This window comes from Sycon ciliatum, chromosome 5, assembly GCF_964019385.1.
Source record: "Sycon ciliatum chromosome 5, ocSycCili1.1, whole genome shotgun sequence".
NCBI classification, from domain to species: Eukaryota; Metazoa; Porifera; class Calcarea; order Leucosolenida; family Sycettidae; genus Sycon; species Sycon ciliatum.
Genome location: NC_088647.1, coordinates 16,811,534 through 16,831,949, shown reverse-complemented (window position 1 = coordinate 16,831,949; position 20,416 = coordinate 16,811,534). Strand labels below are relative to the sequence as shown.

Here is a 20,416-nt window from a genome sequence, read left to right as displayed (position 1 = left end):
ATCCGACTAGCAAGCCTGGCTGCTTGAACACCTTGTGTGCACTGTGCAGTAGGACGGATACATGCGACGTGCAAGTGTGGCTGCTTCAGCAGCTGCTCCTAGTGTCTCGCCTTCTTCTTACCCTTACCTTTGCCGCCTCTGCCACCTTTCTTGTTCTTCTTCTTTTTACCGCTGGCCATATCGGCTGGCTCCCACACCCAGGCGATGACTTCGTTCATCTTGCGCAGCTGGCTTTGGCGTGACGTCTTGCGCACGCCCCTGCGCAGGTTGGGCGAGAGTTTGTACGTGTGTATGTTGCCATGATCGTCGCCGGCAATGAGAAGCATCTGCGACGGGACGAAGTGCACCTTGGTGAGGCGATTCTTGCTGTACGGTATGACGTCCTGCTTGCACAGCGGGTTGTACTTGTCAATGTCCAAGTCGTACACATGGGCCTGCACACGCGTACACCGGCATGGGACAAAAGCAAGCAAACGAAACAGCGATAGTTTTCAATGGTTGTACAAGTGTGTAGTGGGTGAACTGCTGGGATATGTGTTATACATAGGGTGTGCTGCGTTTCTTGCTGGTGGCGACTTGTTCTTAGCCATTCAATGTCGAACAGCTGTAATGTTGTGGCATACTTCCGAGCCAGGAAAACATCTGATCCTAGCGCAATACATCATGTACTGTCGTGGACATGGAAATCCGGTCGCACATCTAGCGGCCTCAGGGCGCCGCAGTGGCCATGCAGCCATGGGTGAGCAGTACATGCATGACCTGATGACATACATGTAATTATTATGCGCTGCAGCACACTGGTCGCATTGGATCAACATGATTGTGCACTGTTCTGTAGGCGCGCAGGCCCTGGTCAATCGACTGGATTCCCATGTCCACCTGTACAAAACGGAAAGATAACTGCAGGAGCATCCCTTTAAACTTCTCCAGACCCCCGGTGATCACCATCACAACTAAGGCTGAGTCGGGTAGCATTTTCTTCAGGTATCGGGTTCGGCTAGTTTTCTACGGGTAGCAAGGGTACCCGATCGGGCGGTGTTTCCATGGTAACACCACAATGCACCCCTTCCCTTACACACTGGATAGACATGCGGAGTATTACATAATTTTGTACACGTGCACTGTACATTATGTCATCTGCGACTTTGGGTTTTCGGGTACTATTCTCTCCCCGTGCTACCCGAGGTCCTCACGGGTACCCGGCTACCCGTGAGGACCACAAATCACAACCATCATCAAATGCAGAGAGGACAGGTCTATCAGATCCTTACTCCTTGCGCCTTCTTAAAAAGCGATAAACTTTCGCGGCGCACATATTTCGCGTTTTCATGAATTGGCCTGGTTCACGATGAGAAACTTTTGCGATCGTATCTCTTCAGTTGGACCTTACTGTCTACGATCAATGTACAGAGCAGTGTGCGGAGATTTATTTTCTCAAATGTGTGATGGTGGTGAAAATAGGGAAAATTAATCTCTAGCGAAAGTTTCTCACTTTACAGTAATCTAAGCATAAGGTAGCTAACAGTAGTCATGACTCATATCACTGGTGATACTTCATGAAAAAATAACTCAGAAATGCATTTTCCAGGGATCTGGGCAAATCTTGCTGTGTCCCAACAACCAGTGCAACTTCAAATCCTGTCGCTCCATATTGTTGAGCGAAGCACTAGCCAGATAGTTTGTGAATGGTAGCGTGGCCGAGTGGTCTAAGGCGCTGGATTTAGGCTCCAGTCTCTTCGGAGGCGTGGGTTCGAATCCCACCGCTGCCAGGATTTCTTTTTATACTTTTTTAATTTTTTTACTATCATCTCAAAGGTTGTGGACATTGAAATCCAATGGGATGACCGGGGCCGGCGCCCTTACCTACGTTACTGCTTCTAGCGCGTACGTGCCCTGTAGTTCACGTAAACACTGGAGAAATGGACCCGCTGTGTTTGCGGCTGCAAGGCCAGCGCCCCGTGGCCGCTTGACTTCTCAACGAATGTCAATGTCCGCTAATGTATTATTGGTCATGCATAATCAGGTCCAGAGTACATAACCAGAGTATGCAGCTCCGCATCCAGGCTCCATAAAACTAGATCACGCCAAGTTTTTTTGTTCAGTCATCAAGGATCTTCGAAAACTCGCCATATTGGCATAGATTATCCCTTCGCCGTGACTGCGCTCACACAGATAGAGTCACCCGCGACCAAGTCAATAATTCCCTGTCTTCACCCATTGTGCAAACTCAAGCTGGACACAAATCTATTTAATCATTCCTTGGTGCTGACCGCTCCCGAATTCCTTCGCACTATATCCCCAATTCATTTTGCCAGAAACTTAACACATTCATTCATCATGGGCACCCTGTAAGAAGACCTTCTGTTGGGAATGCCCAAGTAAAATAATACAATACAATACAATAGATTTAGTGCTAAATCGCCAAGGTGATAGCGGGAAGTCCGCGTTCGTTTTCACCTCCTGTGCGACAAGCAGCAATATGCAACAGAACTGACTACCTTGTTGATACGGTAAAATGACCATGTGAAGCAGTGCGAGCTCTCGATGTGCAACAAAAGTGATTCACTTTGTACTATGCTGTTCATTAGACAGCCACTGTTTGCTATTTCCACCATGCAGCCTCCCATCGTACTGGAACTCAACTTAACCCCTTGAGCGCGGATGACGTACTAGTACCGGCGTCATTACACCCACACAGTGCCCCACAGATCGGACGTACTAGTACGTCAGGCGCTTATATACAAACTAATGGCCCGTATCTTTAGTCTTCAGGTCTGTTAGCCAGCCGGTCCAGGGTTCAGTTCCCAGCAGTCGATGTACACGCGGCGATCAGCACAGCTCTTTTTTCTCTATTTTACGCGCACATACCACACAATTGGTGTGCAATTTCTCAAAAATCGACCTGAGTATGCCGCTCGGCCTGGCGTGCCTTGGCCGATTTTCGCTTTTGTTCTTGTTGTCGAGTGCTGGTCTGGGTCCTACCTACCACTGCCTGTGGTTAGGGCTCCCAAAGATTTCATGACTTGACATAGCCAAGATTTGAAAATTTTCAAAAAAGACCATTTTCTTACGTGGTGGACTGACAAACAGCCCCGCGCCTTGTCTTCGGGAAATCCTCAAATATAATGATAAACTATGACCTATTTCAAATTTGGACTTCACGGAGAATTTCAAAGTATTAGGAAATTAGAGGCCACGTGTCACGTACTGCTCTTTTCTCTCCGAAACACAACACTTGCAAGCCAGGTATGAAAGAAAGAAAATATCATCAGTCACACCACCGGGACTCGAACCAGGGACCTTGCTATTCGCGAGCAATGCTCTAACCAACTGAGCTACAGTATGATTCTTATCCACAGTGATGGTCAATCTATCCTTCTTCGATCAATCCACATCTGGCTTGCATCATACTGGCAACTCACACCAATCAAGAGCCTCTTTATTGGTGTGAGTTGCCAGTATGATGCAAACTATGACCTAAACAGTACAAAACTTCGCAGTAGGATGATTCTCCGGGAGCTGCACACCGCTCTGGGTCATGCACCTGCATACCGGGGTAGCATGCCCGAGCGGTCTAAAGCACTGGATTTATAGTCCATCGGCCAAGTCTCAAAATCGAAAGTGGTGATGCACTGAGCTTCCAACTAAACGCGACCATACCCAGCACGTAGAGAATATATCAGAGAACACTATTCCGTTTGTTGGACGTGCCGAATTCAGTCCAGGGCGTCGATACGAAGCGTTCTTCGTCGCCGAGTTTTTTACTGTGCGCTCCATTTGAGAGTGCGCAGAGTTCTGATCGAGAGTTTTTTTAGCAGATTTTCAAATTTTTGAGGCTGTCAGCTGACAGCTGTCAACCCTAAATGGCACTTAGTATGTGGCAGGCAATAGGTTTTGGTGCCTCCGTATGCCTTCTAATAAGTTCTATCTTCCTTCGTTTCACTTCGCTGCTTCGCCCACTACCTCAGGAGATGACAGCGTACCTGCACTAGTCAGCTCTCGCTAACCCTGTCTCTCTTTCTCCGTCTTAGCGCTCGTCATTCGTGTCCTTCTGCAATTCTGCTGGGGCGAGCTTGATACTGTTGTGTCGTAGTTTTTAGGCAATAGTGGCTGTTGTTCGCGTGACGATCAGGATTTATGGAGAAAGACGACGACTCGCCAAGTTCCCATGCAGCCACAGACGGCGTAGCAATTCTTACCGCCAACCCTTCGAGCAACGGAACCGGCCTGAGTTGGAAATCGCGTCTGTGTAATTGTGCCACGATACGGATGAAATACACAGGCTCACATGTGACGAGATGAAGATAATCTCAACAGGCTGACGGAAATCAAACAGGCTCACGGGAACGCTGCAGTTATGGTCGGAGACGCGGAGTTATTTAGTCACTGGTAAATGTTGCATCGAGTGCTGTGTGCTCTAACACAATTGTAAAAATCATGAAAAAGCGAAAATAATGCAATGGTGGGGCTGAGTGGTGTTCTGTGGAGGAGACGTCGCTGTCTCAGTATTCAACGCCGGACCCTGTATTTCAAGTCTGTGGTCATGCTCGATCATAAGATCCTGTATGGCTCCAGTGCCTTCTCAGCATTGTTGGCGGGTAAGCACCTGGATCGTGTCCAAGTACTGCGGCTCTGTTGGCTTGAGGGACGTACGGGTGCTCGCCGTGCACCCCTGCCGGCAATCTGCTAGTGAAGCTTGGTACCTACTGTGTCCGGGAGATTTTCATCCAGAAGCTGATCTTCCTAGGCTGGGGCTGCTGCTACTCCTGTGCTAGCCCTCAACCACTGGCGCTCCTACTCGGCTCCAGTGTGGGCCATTAACCACCCTGCCCGATTTCGCACTGTTGCTATTCCACACCGTCAGCATTTGAGCCAGGGACTATAGAAACCGCCCTACGACGTTTGATATCAAAATCAAGTTATGACGTTTCAAAGTCACGCGACTCAAAGTAGTTACGCGAAGCGCAGAACTCGTCACTTTTGTTTTGACAAGACTCAAGAGCTTCTCCGTCTCTCGTCTTGTTAGGTGGTCGGGGAAGGATTCCGAGCTCGAGCGATTGTCGAGTAACTCATGAGGCTCCACTTACTGTGATTGATTATGGCTACAACATCTAGTAGACGACGCAACTCGATTCTGTGTGGAGTCGACTAGTCCCTGATGCGAAGGCGCTTGAATCGGACGACGAGAATTTTTACGGATTCAGCGCTGGCACCCGCGAGTCGTCCGCGAGCGATTCCGACACCGATGCTGACAGCGACGGCGATGATATGCCACCTAAGAAGAAGACGTATGGAGTCACAGCAAGCTCGAGTGCTGCTAGTGTTGTGTCGAAAACGCCAAGCCCCGACAGCTCGGAAATTTCAAACGCGGAGAGTGACACCGACTACTCGGAATCGGATGACGAACCAGATACCCCCGCACCTGAGCCACCGACGACGGAGCAGGTGAAGCGTGGTCTCCTTGGACATACGCGATGGGATTGAGAGAGGCTGTGGATGCAAGTCGAAGAATCATTGGAAAGTCATCCCAGAGCAGCAGCTCGAGGACTACATATTTGAAGTCTCTAAACTGCGAGAATCGAAAAAGCGCTTCAACAGTTCAAGCAGTTTGTTCTGGGCGCACTGACTGGAAGCATGCGAAAGTCGATGACTGGCGGTGGTGATCGACCTTTCTATTTCCGCTATCATGTACGTGGTTACGAGTTGTGCAAAGACGTGTTCATGGCAGTTCATGCTGTTGGAAGTCATGTAATGAAGCGCCTTCAAAAAAGGCAAACAAAGGAGTCGTTCAACTGGCACAAAATGGCTTGACTGGGAGAACACCAGAGCACTTGGCCATTTCAGCAGACATAGAGCAGGATGTAGTGCAGTTTATTTAGTCATAATTATGCTAACATGTACGGTCTACCTCAACCTGCAGCGGAGCGAGGTCGTGCTGAGGACCCTCCAGTATACTTACCAGCATCGGAGCACAAGAAGTCTGCATACATCTACACCAAGACCGTCACACAGTATTCGCCTGTTCATTACAGGTCATTTTGCCACATTTGGAGGAGACAGGCAGCACACATCAAAGTGATGAAGCCAAGGACAGACGTATGCGCACTGTGTGACAATCTGCGGTACAAAATTCGTGTCGCCCGTACAGAGGAAGAGACGAAATGTAGTGGCCAGGCCCTGTGTTCGCACACATCGCTAGCACAAGAGGAGCGGCAGTACTACCGAGATTTAGTGGACGGCGCGCAGGCATCACTGGATGAAGCTGAGGGCATAGTTCACTATACATTTGAACTGCCTAACTACTACGTAGTAGCAAGAATGAAGATATACAAAGAACATTACATACTGTGTACATAAATTTGCTCTATATTGCTCAATTGATATGCCATTATTAAATAGGTGGTTAGGCACATTTTACCATCGCAGATCAACTTGAAATTTTGTTTGAGCACATTACCATACCATACCAACATTTTGAGAGAAAAAAAAAATTTTCGCCAAAAAGTGCCATAGGGTGGTTTCTGTAGTCCCTGGCTCATTTAACTCTGAGTTCAGACCTTGATCCCTCCCACCATATGCTATCTGTCTGTCTGCCTCTCTCTCACACACAGATGTGCGCGCATACACACAAACACACATGCACACACAGTGACACAAACATACACATAGCCAAATTCTCTGTGTTTGGTGATCATCATCTGTTTTCTGGTGTGCAAGCTCACCTCTGATGCCGATTACTTCCTTGCTTAGACCCGGTCTGCTATTAGACCAGTCTGCTCTCCCTTCACTCGCTTGTAAATCCTACTTGGAGCAGTAAGGTTGTGTCACTGCTCCTACTGATGTCATTGTTGTGAAAGCAATATCATCGCCATTGGTGGTAATTTTCCACCGTGCATGAATCATTAACAATCATCATCTATGTGTCACGGCCTAACCATCCTCGTAACTCCCCTCGTCGTGACTAGTGCTGTACCGTTGAAACCTACTTTGCTTCAGTGTATATTCGCTCCAAAGCTCTTGTTTTGTTGCATAGTGATCTGACGCAGTGTGCTATAGCCTGTCGGGTAATATGGATAAGATTAGTACAGTCGGCATCGCCTATCGAGTGACCAGGTACATGTATAAGGATACTAGTACATGTATACCGGCTTAACGATATCGGAACACAAATAGCACTATGTGTGCAATATTCCTTTCTAAGCGCACGCTGTGCGGTGCAGATAGGTCATTTGTCGTTGCCAACTTGCCGCATGTGCAGCAGGAAGGCACCACATGTCGACTACTACTTATACTGTACAGCATTGTGTGCTTACATGCATCTACGGCCTTGTGGATGCAATTGAGTCTCACATACATGTGCATGAAATATTGCGTGTAGTGCGGCATCAGGTGTTAACATACAGTGGCAAATATTTTTCTCGCAATAATGACCGTATTCACCACAAGTGTGTTTATGTCCAGAGCCAACTCAAGTCCTGTATTATTTATGACCATGACAACAAGACTTCCAGGCTGAAATTCTTCTATGACAGGCATGAACACTTGCCTTGCAATTGTTCGTGATTGTACGAAGTACATATTCGCTGTTGCATCAATTTTGCACCATTTACATTGTAGTGCCACAAGTGGTATCACGGACACCTGCATGCGTATTGAGTCAAACAAGGTTACCTCTGTATAATTATGCTTATCGTGGCTATCAAGAGCTTCGATGCAAATTCCCAGCTGACGAATGGTGTCCAGCTTGTGTTCAGCTCAGCTGGCACTCACAACTCATAATAATTGCGTTCTAGACGCCAGATGAGATATAAGATGTTTCAGCTACAATGTAGACACAACGTCCGTGTTCAAGAAAGCCGTCACTTCATCTTCTGTCCATCCTCAATAGCACGTTCAAGCAAATACGTCTGAAACACAGTAGCGACAATCCGACAGCGGCGACACGCCGTCTTCTCCGAATGAGCTTCTACCGTTCTAATTCAGATTCCCCCAGAAATGTCAAAATAAATAATAGATTTCCACCAAGCTCGCTAGAATCTTGCGAACCGTCAACATGCAGGCATTTCAAGTGTTCGAGCGTGCGTAGATTCTGCTCAGCGGCTCAAGAACATTCGCCAAGCGAAAAAAAGTCGATGAGAAAGATGTAATGGTGGACGAAATTACAAAAATCGGAAGAAGGTATTCGACCCAGTTCGACTATCCTGGACTGGATTGGCAACGTCCAACAATCGGATTCGTATTCTATGGGGTCTCATGAGCTAGTGTGCCAAAGGGCGTTTAGTTGGAGCTTCAGTGCATCACCTTCGTCGAAAGAGGCCCTTTCTGAGATTTGGCCGATGGACTATTAGGGCCGGGTACTACTACGCCTACAGTGCTCTGCGGCTCTGCTGCTCTGCGGCACTTGGCTGCATACAGCGGAGCAGCGCGGTTCCACTGACACTCGCCATTCGCGGTACCACGGTCGTGCTCCACGTCCATGTTTCATCTGCCTGCACGCACACTCTCACGAAATCAAAAAATTAGTGGTGAAACGAATATACCGAATATTCGAATGTTCATTCGGTTTGTCACATTCGAACGAATATTTCTCATGGCGAATATTCGCTAACCGGGTATGCAGAGTTTACCGGGCGACTTCAAACTTCCGTAACTTCGCGAATACTTGACCGAACCGCTTCATCGAAACTTCCATCTGCATAAGAAAATTCTCAGCTGTCGTCTCGAAGCAACCCAGACGCGATCCAAGGTCCTGGAATGGAGTTATGGCGGTCGAACGAAAGATCACGTCTTGAGCTGTTTTTTGAGCGTGTAAAATGTTCTTCAGCTGGGGATTTTGTGACAATGGGGCTGTTAAGTGATGACGTCACAGTTCCTTCGATACGCATAGCAACGATCCCACTGGGGACAAACAAAAGTAGCGTCGTCTCCACCGAACCAGTTGTCAGTGGCAACATATAGGAATCGTGTACATTTCTTCGTTTCTTCTTTGCTGTTTTCAGTGAGTGTTTGGTTTTCTCTTTGTCCTTGATCTCGACGGTGTTGTCGTGCTCATTACCTTTCTGAGACGTCTCTTGTGACTGTAGCCAGTGTCACGGAGGATTTTATTGGCGTGACGAGGTAGATCGCCGAGATCGAGCGTGAAAAACGCTCTGCATTAGTAGCTCCTGTAGAATGTCTTCTGGGATGGCGTATCCATGGTCAACAAAGCCAAGGTGCAAGACAGCATAAGAGATCGTGTAAACGATGTGAACTCCAAAAGGTAAGCTCCTGAACAAGTGGAAAGATATGTGTATTTACAAACTCTCTCTTCATCCATCGATTGCCGCTATGCATTGCATTTTGTCTTCACAGATATTCTGGACAAATAAATTATATTGTAACTGGAGAGTGCAATCGTACTTGGGACCCATCCCAATGTCATCACATGGCTGTGGTGACTAGTGTATACCTGGGAGAGTTTTTCCTCAACTGAGACGGAGTGTAGGTGGATGGATTATGAGAAATGCGAAGATGTGGAGTAAGTAATAGTTGTGTCGAAGAAATGTGTAATAAAATAAAATTTACTTTACACTCAAACATACACTGTACATGTACATGTAACATCATGATAATGATTCCATCTTCATATCTCCGCAACAGGTACGCCATACGCACCGAATACATGGTGTGTGTGCACGCGCGCGCTTGCGTGCGCGCGTACATGCACACACTCTCATGCGTGGCCGAGTTGGCCGGATGAACAGACCACGCATTTGCACGAGGTGTCCGTCATGTCATTGGAATGCTGTACTTTATGACTTTATTCCAAAAATTAATAGTATGTCTTGCCCCTGTCAAATGGAGCTTGTGTCTATGCTCAGCGGGTATCGGGCCACGACGCCACACTGCAGTCAGCGCTGGAATTAAAATAGCACTTCATGGATTATTTTAACTAATTTCCTTTGCGTTTACATGTACTTTGTTGAGCCCGTGGTTTCATTTCTGTGTTCTGTTATGATTGGCCTCTGGAAATAATCGGAGTGGATGTCATTTTTGTCATATGTGTGTGCCTTGTGCAACAGGTTCAAGGCTAGATGCACTTCACATTCGGTGTGCGATCTCGGCGTCTGGGACCTGAAAACGTCTTGGTTGGATGGGTAATCAAGGATGATACTACTCGGCACACCAATGTACATGTCAGTGTATTTTTTTACTTTTTCAGAGCTGCACTATTTACGGACGATTGTGTCTGTGAGAGAGGAAATAAATTTAAAATAGTATTCACAAACAAGTCCCACTTATTGTTTCTGTGCGTAAAAGGAAATTGCAATATTTTGGTCATATTGTTCGTTCCGGCTGTTTGTCATTGACTGTTCTTCAGGGTTGTGTTGCTGGAGGCCGTGGCCGAGGCAGGCCCAGAATGTCATGGCTTGATAATATTATTTCATGGACTGCACTTGACGTGCAGTCCCTGCTCCCTGCTGCACGCGATCGATTTTTATGGCGCTCGCTTGTTCATACTTGCTCTGTGACGCCCCGACGGCCTTAGGGCTATGGGCTTGTGATTACGACTATTTACGTCTTGATGCTTACTTCGGTGCTAGCGTGTTTCCCCCGGATTATTTCTATCATCATGCGTGTTCTTGGGCTGAGCGAGCATATGCACGAGTGTGCAGCTATAACCCCGTGTATCTTTGGTTACACTTTGTTCTGCAATGCATGTACCTTGTTACAGTATGTGCTTGCACTGCTTTGTGTGGCCTGCGTATTTCAGGACTATTCAGTGCATTAGACCCAGGTTGGTTTGGTTGCCGGATGATCTTTTGTTGCGTCGCTCTGTGTTTTGTATTCATCAATTTCTGGGCTTGAGAATTGAGCTGGTGTGTGGTTCCCAATATCAAAACATCATGCTGGTGCTCTGTGTTTCGATTATGGACTGTCCGAGCTGTCACGATTCATTACCAGAACGGTCAATACTGTAGTCTCTTGACGTGTTTGTCTTTTTGTGTTTTCGCCTGGGGGAATTACCGGTGATGTTGCACATAGAACGGCAGTGTTGCATCACTGGACGACCCTGCCTCTGCATCTGATTTCATGTCCCCAGGATCTGGTGCAGATACTATAGTATACCAGACAGTCACTTCCTGTAAACACGCAAACAGCAAAAGAAGAGATCCCGCAAATCAGGAAAACCATTGTGGAAAATATCGAGTAGATCATACACCATTCAATAATCTGGAGTAATTACAGTGAGACAAACACTTCAGTGCTCTCTCTCTCTCTCTCTCTCTCTCTCTCTCTCTCTCTCTCTCTCTCTCTCTCTCTCTCCATCCTTCCAAAATACCCTGTAACAATTCCCTAGAATTATTTTATTTTATATTCTCAGGACATCATTCTGAACATAATAACTTCTTCCATGGGTCTTCAATCACCACGGAGGGCGAGAATAATCTAAGTCATGCAGTTCACGGGAGGTGCGAGATGTCATGGATATAGAGGCCTCAGGCTGATATTATTGTGCCAACGTGAGGGCAGAGACAGAAAGAAGACACTGATTTCTTGAACAACTCACCTACATATAATCGAATCCACAGGGAGCGCTCGTACTTTGATCCATCAGGACGCGAATAATCTTCAAAGCACTCTCAAACACGGAGGTTTACAGTGGGCAGCCAATTTCACAGCCATTATGAAGGCCCTCGACGACTACAGGAAATTTGTAGAGGAAAGAACGAGGAGTAAAGAGCGACAAGAATCGCTTGAAGAAAAAGCAAAGAAAAACTGCTCTCTCTCCAGTCATTTAGATGCTGTTGCCTGTGACAACTGGTTCCATCCAGAGGACGCGACTTTTGTTTGTCCCCAGTGCTCTCCGTTGCTATGCGTATCGAAGGGTCCGTGACGTCACACTTAACAGCCCCATATCCAATAAAATGACTGAGAGGAGGGCGTGTGATGTCATCCGTGTTAAAGGGGAAGTGCATCGATTTTTCAAGTAGGGCTCAGATGAAAGACAATTGGATATCGGTTCCGATGGTATATCTCTCGCTTGCGTACGGCAAGGGAAACTTGCCATATCGCCGATTTCCCGATCCCGTTTCCATGGCGACTACAGGTGATGACGCACATTCTGCTTAGCTCCGTGAGAGAGAAGGTCGATCACTGCAGAATTGTGTCATTTTCAGTTGTCTTCTTGTATTCACGAAGTGAAAGAAGTACTGTGTTCAATGCTGTTAGTGCCGTGAACTGCTTATCAGTAGTCCTCTCCGTTGTGTACTGGGACGTGACACCGACAGGGGAAAGCTGGAGTGCGGAGACGTTAGCTGGCAAGCGAAAATCGTGACGAACCACGTGCTGAAATCTTGGTTGGGACAAATCAAACGTTCAGCATTTACCTCAACCAAGGACCATGCCGTTTGCTCTTTCCACTTCCTGAAGATGGATGCGCTGCCTGCTGGAGACTCTCCTATCTCTCGTAACATCTTCTGAAGCCAGGTGAGACGACGAGTAGCGGAGATTAGCGAACGAAATAATGTCGTATGTTTTGAAATTTTTGTTGATTTCTCAGGAGAGATGGCGAATACCAAGCATCTTCTCCTAGTCTAGAGAAACCATTTCGTAGGCTACGTTCCGCCTAGGGAAATGCAGGAGACGGCCTGGCTGGGGAGGACACACTTGGAGGAGAACGAAGTAAGTGATCTTGTTTATGTTGTTCTTTGGTATTGCGATCTTATGTTTGACGAACATACGGCATGGTGCATAGTTGGTCGTTGAGTGCCTGCATGTGCATGTATAAGTGTGTGGTAATAAACACTTCCTATGCAAGAATCGGACACTCATGCTCTCTTTCTTTCTTGCAGTATGTGCGCACGTGTGTGTGTGTGTTGTGTGTGTGTGTGTGAGCGAGAGAGTGTGTGTGTGTGTGTGTGTGTGTGTGTGTGTGTGTGTGTGTGTGTGTGTGTGTGTGAGCGAGAGAGAGTGTGTGCAGGAGCAGCGTGGAGCATGCCAGTGTGATCGCTGTGGCCATTGCTTTCTTAGCTATGGCGTTCTTGCCTGTCACAAGTGTGTGGCTCAGCCCTCAGCGACAGTGGAGCCGTGTTGTGGTGAATACTGTGTGTCCTGCGACCGCTGCTTCCGTTCGGTCCAGGGCAGGAATAGACACCGCTGCTGAAGCTCTCCACGGCCGTACGTCAGTCTCGTGGCAGATGACCCGAACTCTCATTTTGTGTGTGTGTTTTTGTGTCCCGGGTGCCATGGGGCGGCGTTCTCCCATTCTCTCTCCACTGCCCCTCCGGGCCCACGTGGCAGTGACTCGACAGGGCAGGGCAAGTGTGTGTATGGTGTATGGTGCATGGTGTGTGCTGGCATGTCTGTATAAATATGTTGGAAAGGAATTTGTTCACCCACAACGTTCACGGGAAACCATGCTAGGTGTTGCTGGAACGTATGGAGTCTGCGAGCACTTACAATAACTTACGTCATGTCACAACAAAGAACAGTGCAGTGTTTGATCCTCATGTAAACATGATGGTGATGGTACCTCACCTATATTTTGTAAGCTACCCATTAAGCTAGAAAGAACATCAGGTCAACAGAATTGTACCAGAGGAAAGCATCTATTGCCCGAACTTCTTCATATGAAATGAACAATACCCTTTTCCATAGAGACAACATGCAGATGAAGTGTATGGACAAATAATAATTATATAAATGGGCCTAGAGGGTGGTGGCGTTCCCACGGCGGATGCGGAAAACTCGGCTTCCAGCCGAGTCTCACGCGAACCGTGAAATTTATTATTTTAAATGGGCCATTCACTGAGGGCATGGAATGATCTCTACGTGTAGATTGGATAGACTCATGCACGTCTGCAAGGAAAGCATTTGTTCATGGGTTAGTTCATGGGCTAATTGAGTTCACATGGACTAAGTTCATACATGCCATCTCTCCTGAGATATGTTCAGCAAAAATTTCAAAACATACGACATTATTTCGTTCGCTAATCTCCGCTACTCGTCGTCTCACCTGGCTTCAGAAGATGTTACGAGAGATAGGAGAGTCTCCAGCAGGCAGCGCATCCATCTTCAGGAAGTGGAAAGAGCAAACGGCATGGTCCTTGGTTGAGGTAAATGCTGAACGTTTGATTTGTCCCAACCAAGATTTCAGCACGTGGTTCGTCACGATTTTCGCTTGCCAGCTAACGTCTCCGCACTCCAGCTTTCCCCTGTCGGTGTCACGTCCCAGTACACAACGGAGAGGACTACTGATAAGCAGTTCACGGCACTAACAGCATTGAACACAGTACTTCTTTCACTTCGTGAATACAAGAAGACAACTGAAAATGACACAATTCTGCAGTGATCGACCTTCTCTCTAACGGAGCTAAGCAGAATGTGCGTCATCACCTGTAGTCGCCATGGAAACGGGATCAGGAAATCGGCGATATGGCAAGTTTCCCTTGCCGTACGCAAGCGAGAGATATACCATCGGAACCGATATCCAATTGTCTTTCATCTGAGCCCTACTTGAAAAATCGATGCACTTCCCCTTTAACGAAAGAATATTCGTTCGTTCGTTCGTTAAGCCAAAGAATATTCGGCTACTGGGTTTTGATATTCGTTTCACCACTGCAAAAATCCTCGTGTTTGTTCGTTGTGCCTTTATTTATAGTCTTTCAACCAAACAGGCAATGGTGTCGTCTCACCAGGCAAGGAGAGGACTTACGTGTGTTCTGGCCTGCGCAACAAATAAAATTTGAATTTGAAAATTCTCGCAACAATGCAAGTACGGAAACAGGTCGGGTCACGACCGCGGCTCACAGTTTTTGATCAAGAATCGTAGCGAAACCTCGCGGTGAGCTGCGACTTCGCTGCACCAGCCCGCGCCGCGGTCACTATGGTAATGATGACGTTTCATGCCGGGGATGACGTGCAGCGAAGCCACAGTGGAACCCGGCCCTTAGGGCCGATTCCCACTACGGTACCATGAGTGCCGTGCCGTGAGTACCCATGGTGATTTGCTCACGTGAGGGGCAGTTTTGGCGCGAGTTCATTCCGTGGCTCCTGTCGTACCGCGCCGTGGACATTCCGGTGCCGAGGGTCTCTGGGGGGTGGAAATGGCATGCCGTGGTATTCCGTGAGGTCGAATGCAGTGAGTAGTAGGTATTTTACTACTCCCTGAAAGGAAGTTTTTTCTTTCTTTTGTATTTGTGGTACGAAGTTTTTTCTTGGCTTTTGGCTTTTCGATTGGTTGATTCTTGAGCTTTCTCCAGTCATCTCCCCCGCTATTTTCCCTCAGGACCAAAGTCAGAAATTGATAAAAAATGGTGATCCGACCTGCCGACGGAATGCACGGCATGATTGTGCGCAGGTGTAAATCACTCTCAGCTTCAAGCTCGTACCGTGGGGTACACGTGACCTACCCAAATCGTCGGCACGGCACTCACGGTACCGCAGTGGGAATCGGCCCTGAAGGCTCCAGTCACTCCAGAGCATAAGTTCAAATCCCAGCAATGCTGACTTTGTCCTGTTTGGTGAACTACATTATTCCATGAAGTTGGTTGCTCCAACGAGGAGCACACGCTTCTTGCCGAACTTGACACTTGACTGACTCACGACTGCCATCCGGAGCACACCAGGAGCACGTCGCACCTTCCGCTCGGCAAACCTGAAAGAAAGCACCACTCCCTGCTCAATACACAGTGTTTCGGCGAATTCACCCCTCATCAGTTGAGCTTGAGTAGGCTGAGGAAGATTGTGCCTGAAAAGCACCACTTATATACTGCTCTCCAGGCCAAACCATCACCAGGGATACAAACTTACAGAGACGCTTTGTTTCCAGCGCGACAAACACCTCGTGAAGCCCCAGGTAGCAGCGTGAGTCAGAGTCGCTCATGGAGTTGTGCTAAACAGACGTTGAGAGCCAGTATAGCTATTCACAACGCTGTCACCTCCAACAACTAGTCGCACGTCCGCGTGAGGGACAACAATACGAACTTAGAAGTCAAGTTCGGCAAGAAGCGTGTGCTCCTCGTTGGAGCAACCAACTTCATGACATTACCGCCGAAGTCGCAACTTCTAAGTTCGTATTGTTGTCCCTCACGCGGACGTGTGACTAGTTGTTGGAGTTGACAGCGTTGTGAATAGCTATACTGGCTCTCAACGTCTGTTTAGCACAACTCCATGAGCGACTCTGACTCACGCTGCTACCTGGGGCTTCACGAGGTGTTTGTCGCGCTGGAAACAAAGCGTCTCTGTAAGTTTGTATCCCTGGTGATGGTTTGGCCTGGAGAGCAGTATATAAGTGGTGCTTTTCAGGCACAATCTTCCTCAGCCTACTCAAGCTCAACTGATGAGGGGTGAATTCCCCGAAACACTGTGTATTGAGCAGGGAGTGGTGCTTTCTTTCAGGTTTGCCGAGCGGAAGGTGCGACGTGCTCCTGGTGTGCTCCGGATGGCAGTCGTGAGTCAGTCAAGTGTCAAGTTCGGCAAGAAGCGTGTGCTCCTCGTTGGAGCAACCAACTTCATGACATTACCGCCGAAGTCGCAACTTCTAAGTTTACATTATTCCATTCAATAGAATGTGCTAAACTCCCATTATCCGTCTAAGTTTCCATAGTGTAGCGGTTATCACGTTCGCCTAACACGCGAAAGGTCCCTGGTTCGATCCCGGGTGGAAACAATGAACTTAATTTTTTTGTCTTCGGCCACTCTGTAAGTGTGTGGATTTATGTACATGTAATACATGTAATCACGATAAATCTTGGCATGTTCATTATTAGTTTTTTCCCGTGAAAAGAAATGTATTGGGATGGCGCACTAAGTACTGTCGTGGCCAAAGAAATCCGACCCACGAGTCAAAAGACTTTAAGTAGCAGTGCTTTTCCATTCCTGTTACATCATGCATGGTCCAAAAACCCATCCGAGGGCTGCATGAGCCGTGGTGCTGCTTTCAGCTCCTGGGTCGGATTTCTTTTGCCACGCGTGTAGTTATGTTGCATAGTAGCATCTCACCGTTGTCACTACTGTGCAGTAACTTGAACCTGTCAAGGCGACTAGTGTAAAAGCTCGGATGTATATAACGAAGTAGGATGGAGAGCCAAGTATTATTTATAAAAAGTAAAAAGGACCAAGGAACTACAAGTTACACAGTATTGTCCACTAACACCAGCAGTTACTAAACAATCAATGGTGGTGTGAGTGGACATTATAGTGTAACTTGTAGTTCCTTGGTCCTTTTTACTTTTTATACAACGAAGTGCTAATTTTAACGAGTTAACGATGAGAAATCTGTTGTTGAAATAGAAATCGATATACAGAAATCGATACAGTACTGTTCCTATTGAGCGTTGAGAACGAGTCAGAATTGTTACCTTTTGTTCACGTAAACCAGTCAATTTTAGGTAATCGTTGTATATGCGCCTCGTTAGAATAATGGTTTTTACAGTAATCCGTGATGTATATGTATTCCCAACCGGGTCACAAGTGACCCAGTGTTCTTTTTCCAAACGGGTCCAAGTACACCACAACCGGGCCGCTGACCCGGCTCACCCGGCTCTGGAGCAGATACTGGTACCCACATTGAAACACCTCGCAGCATACAGACAAACATATGAGCACACACGTGCACGAGTGAGCACGCCAACACACGCTCACAAACTCTCTCACACACACACACACACACACGCACACACATACACACACACACAAACACTCACAAACACACACACACAAACACACCATATACATACAAACACATGGAATTCGCTTACACATCCGTTCATTGTGCCGGCGACAAACACGGTTGACGAGTACGATGCCCAGCAGAAGTCAATCACGGGGTCGTCCAGGTCGAATACAAACAGCGGCGTCTCTGGCCGCTCATCATCCCAGATCTTCACGCAACAGTCCACTCCGCACGTCGCAAACACACGCGGCTGGAATGGGTTCCAACGCACCGCGTAGATGGTGAAGTTGTGCGCTTGGAATGAGCGGATGTAGTTCTGCTGGTAAAGCGTGGAGCACTTGTGTATGATTCCCTCCTCGGTTCCTATCAGGTACACGTTGTCCAGGGTGGGGATGAAATCAAAGCAGCTTCCACGCGCCAAGTTCAGCTGTTTCTCCGGCTCCATCCACGGCTCGGGGATGATGGGGATTTTCGCCTTGTCCTTCAGCTGCATGATGGGGGTGATGTTGCGCCGTGCGAGCGCGTCCTTCGTCACCGTCCACTGAGCGATGAAGCCGTCGGACGACACGCTGAAGAAGTTAAGACGGCGCTGCGGGTCGTCTTTCTGCCATCGCACCTGCCACACCATGTCCGTGTGCCGCTCTAGCACAGGGCTCTCGCACAGTATGGCGTTGGCGCTGGGCCGAAGGGCGTCCAGGACGGCCACGCGTCCGTCCAGCATTCCGATGCACAGCATGTGGCACTGCTTGGGGTGCACGTCCACGCTCATCACGCTGCTCGCCATGTCCATCACGTGGTCGGGGAACGCCGGGTTCTTCAGCGTGTGCAGGCACACCGACCCCTCGCCCACCTTGTCAATCAGGTCCACGCTGCAGTAGGTGGCGACGAACATGTCCGAGTAGCGTGGGCACAGACAGAACGACTTCACCGCTATACCGAACCCGTAGTTACCCTTCACGCTCCACAGGTGTAGCAGCGTGCCGGCCTTCTTGTAGCCTGCCGTGCCGTCGCGCGGATCGTCAAAGTACACCATGTCGTGAATGCGATCGCGCACGCCGTTCTGCGTGACCATGCGCTCCATGACCTTGGCCACCTTGCTGATGGCCGAGCAATCGTGCTCCTTCACAGGCTCCTCGGCGTCACCATCATCATCACCACCCTTGCCCCCTATGCCACCTGTCTTCTTCTTCTTGCCTCCTGAACCACCGCTGGGCTCCAGGTTCTCCAGCTTGATCGTGATCTCAAGCTCGTCCGGCTCTTCCGGTAGTGGCTCAGGTTCCGCCGCCTGCGCCTGCGCCTGCGCTCCGCCTGCCGGCTGGCGCGCACTGGCACCCGCTTTCCGCTTCTTCTCCGCTTCCAAGCGCGCTTGTTCCTCGATGCACCTGTCGTAGATCTCCCACTGAGTGACACTGTCTGAATAGCCGGCGCGCTTTGGCGGAACGGTCATCGTCTCGCGTGTCGATGTAAACGATGTATCCAAGGTTTGAGTTTCACGATCGATGTAGTTGAACTGGATCAATAGCTTCGAGTCTCCGCCAGTATCGGCAGTTGCGGCAGCACCGCCGCCCTCTCTGGATGCGTCCGCATTCTTCTCCTTCTTTGCTCTCCTGGTCGAGGATTCCTCCCCGTCATCATCCTCATCGTCGTTGTCGTCGTCCTCTTCCCCGTCACTCTGCTCGTCCGGGTCTAGCGAATGCGAGAAACGTCGGGATGTGGTGGTGGTGAGCGAGCCGCTTCTCTCGTAATCTAGAGCGCGCGAGCGTTGTCTTTCAGCCTCTTCTGAATCCGCCCGAATGAGATAGCTGGGCATCTCCCAGTGGACGACCATGTGCTCCGTAATACCGATAGACTTGTAAGCGCCCTCCTTGTAGTTGTACCGTGTTACGTTGGACGGTAATCGAGGGTTTGTGGCCTTCAGCACTCGGGTTATGACTTCGTTTAGCTGCGCCTCCCGTCTGGCCGCTGCCTCTTCTTCTTCTTTGGCCCGGCGCTCGGCTTCTTTCAGCTTGGCGTTCTCCTTCTCTCGATCCTTGGCTGCAAGTGAAGCAACCGCCTCACGTATCAACTGCAGGTTATCTTTTTCGATACTCATGGTTGAGGGCCAGGAACGTTTCCCGTCGACCAACCCAGACAGAAACTTGTTATGAGAGAAAGGAGAGGAAATGGAGTTCTGCAGGACGGTAGAGCCGACGCAGCGGTTGGCTCGCAATAGTCCCTTTACCTGGCCTAAACTGGCTTAGCCAGCACCAAACTGTCAGAGTGTCTACGCAGCTGCGTGCGGGTCTACAAAAAAACGTACAGAGAAGTAGATCTATGTGTGCTGCCTGCTCGCAATGCGAGATATGTAAACTGGAGTGGAGACTGGAGAGTGGAGACAGGACTAGACTGGAGGAACGGATCTACATGATCATCATTGGAGTTTTGGAACGGCGCAGCCAGTAGACGGACGCTACTTGTAAGTAAGTAATAATTAGTTGTAGTTGTATAGTCATGTAGATCTACCTGTAGTGCAGACGTACATGCCAGGGGATCAAGGACCTAATCCAGTCGATAATGATGATTGACAGATTGTGACCTTCGCGGTTTAGCTAGCCGAGCCATCGTTACAATGTAAGTCATGTAGTACCCGCTAGCTTTGTCAGTTTGTGAACAGCCAGTCATGAGGTGTGAGCCGTTCTCGCATGCGCACCCCATGACCGGAAGACGCTCTGCTTTGGCGAGGTGTCTGTCCCCGGGGAAAATTGCGGAAAAAATCGC

The 20,416-nt window shown here is 48.6% G+C and overlaps 1 protein-coding gene, 1 long non-coding RNA gene and 2 other non-coding genes across 4 annotated transcripts; 3 read left to right on the top strand and 1 right to left on the bottom strand.

The window, feature by feature from the left end:
• Nucleotides 1–90: 90 nt before the first annotated feature.
• Nucleotides 91–19,751, bottom strand: LOC135816837 (dynein intermediate chain 2, ciliary-like). Its single transcript, XM_065329937.1, has 2 exons — nt 17,745–19,751; nt 91–434 (listed from the first exon to the last, which is right to left on the bottom strand). Exons 1-2 carry the CDS (start codon nt 19,749–19,751, stop codon nt 99–101), a joined length of 2,343 nt encoding a protein of 780 aa, XP_065186009.1. The 3' UTR covers nt 91–98.
• Nucleotides 1,688–1,769, top strand: Trnal-uag (transfer RNA leucine (anticodon UAG)). Its single transcript has one exon. It is a non-coding gene; the product is annotated as a tRNA-Leu (tRNA).
• LOC135816644 (uncharacterized) lies at nt 8,969–10,884 on the top strand. The gene is made up of 3 exons (XR_010553427.1): nt 8,969–9,259; nt 9,352–9,517; nt 10,062–10,884. It is a non-coding gene; the product is annotated as an uncharacterized LOC135816644 (long non-coding RNA).
• Nucleotides 16,582–16,654, top strand: Trnav-aac (transfer RNA valine (anticodon AAC)). Its single transcript has one exon. It is a non-coding gene; the product is annotated as a tRNA-Val (tRNA).
• Nucleotides 19,752–20,416: the final 665 nt, after the last annotated feature.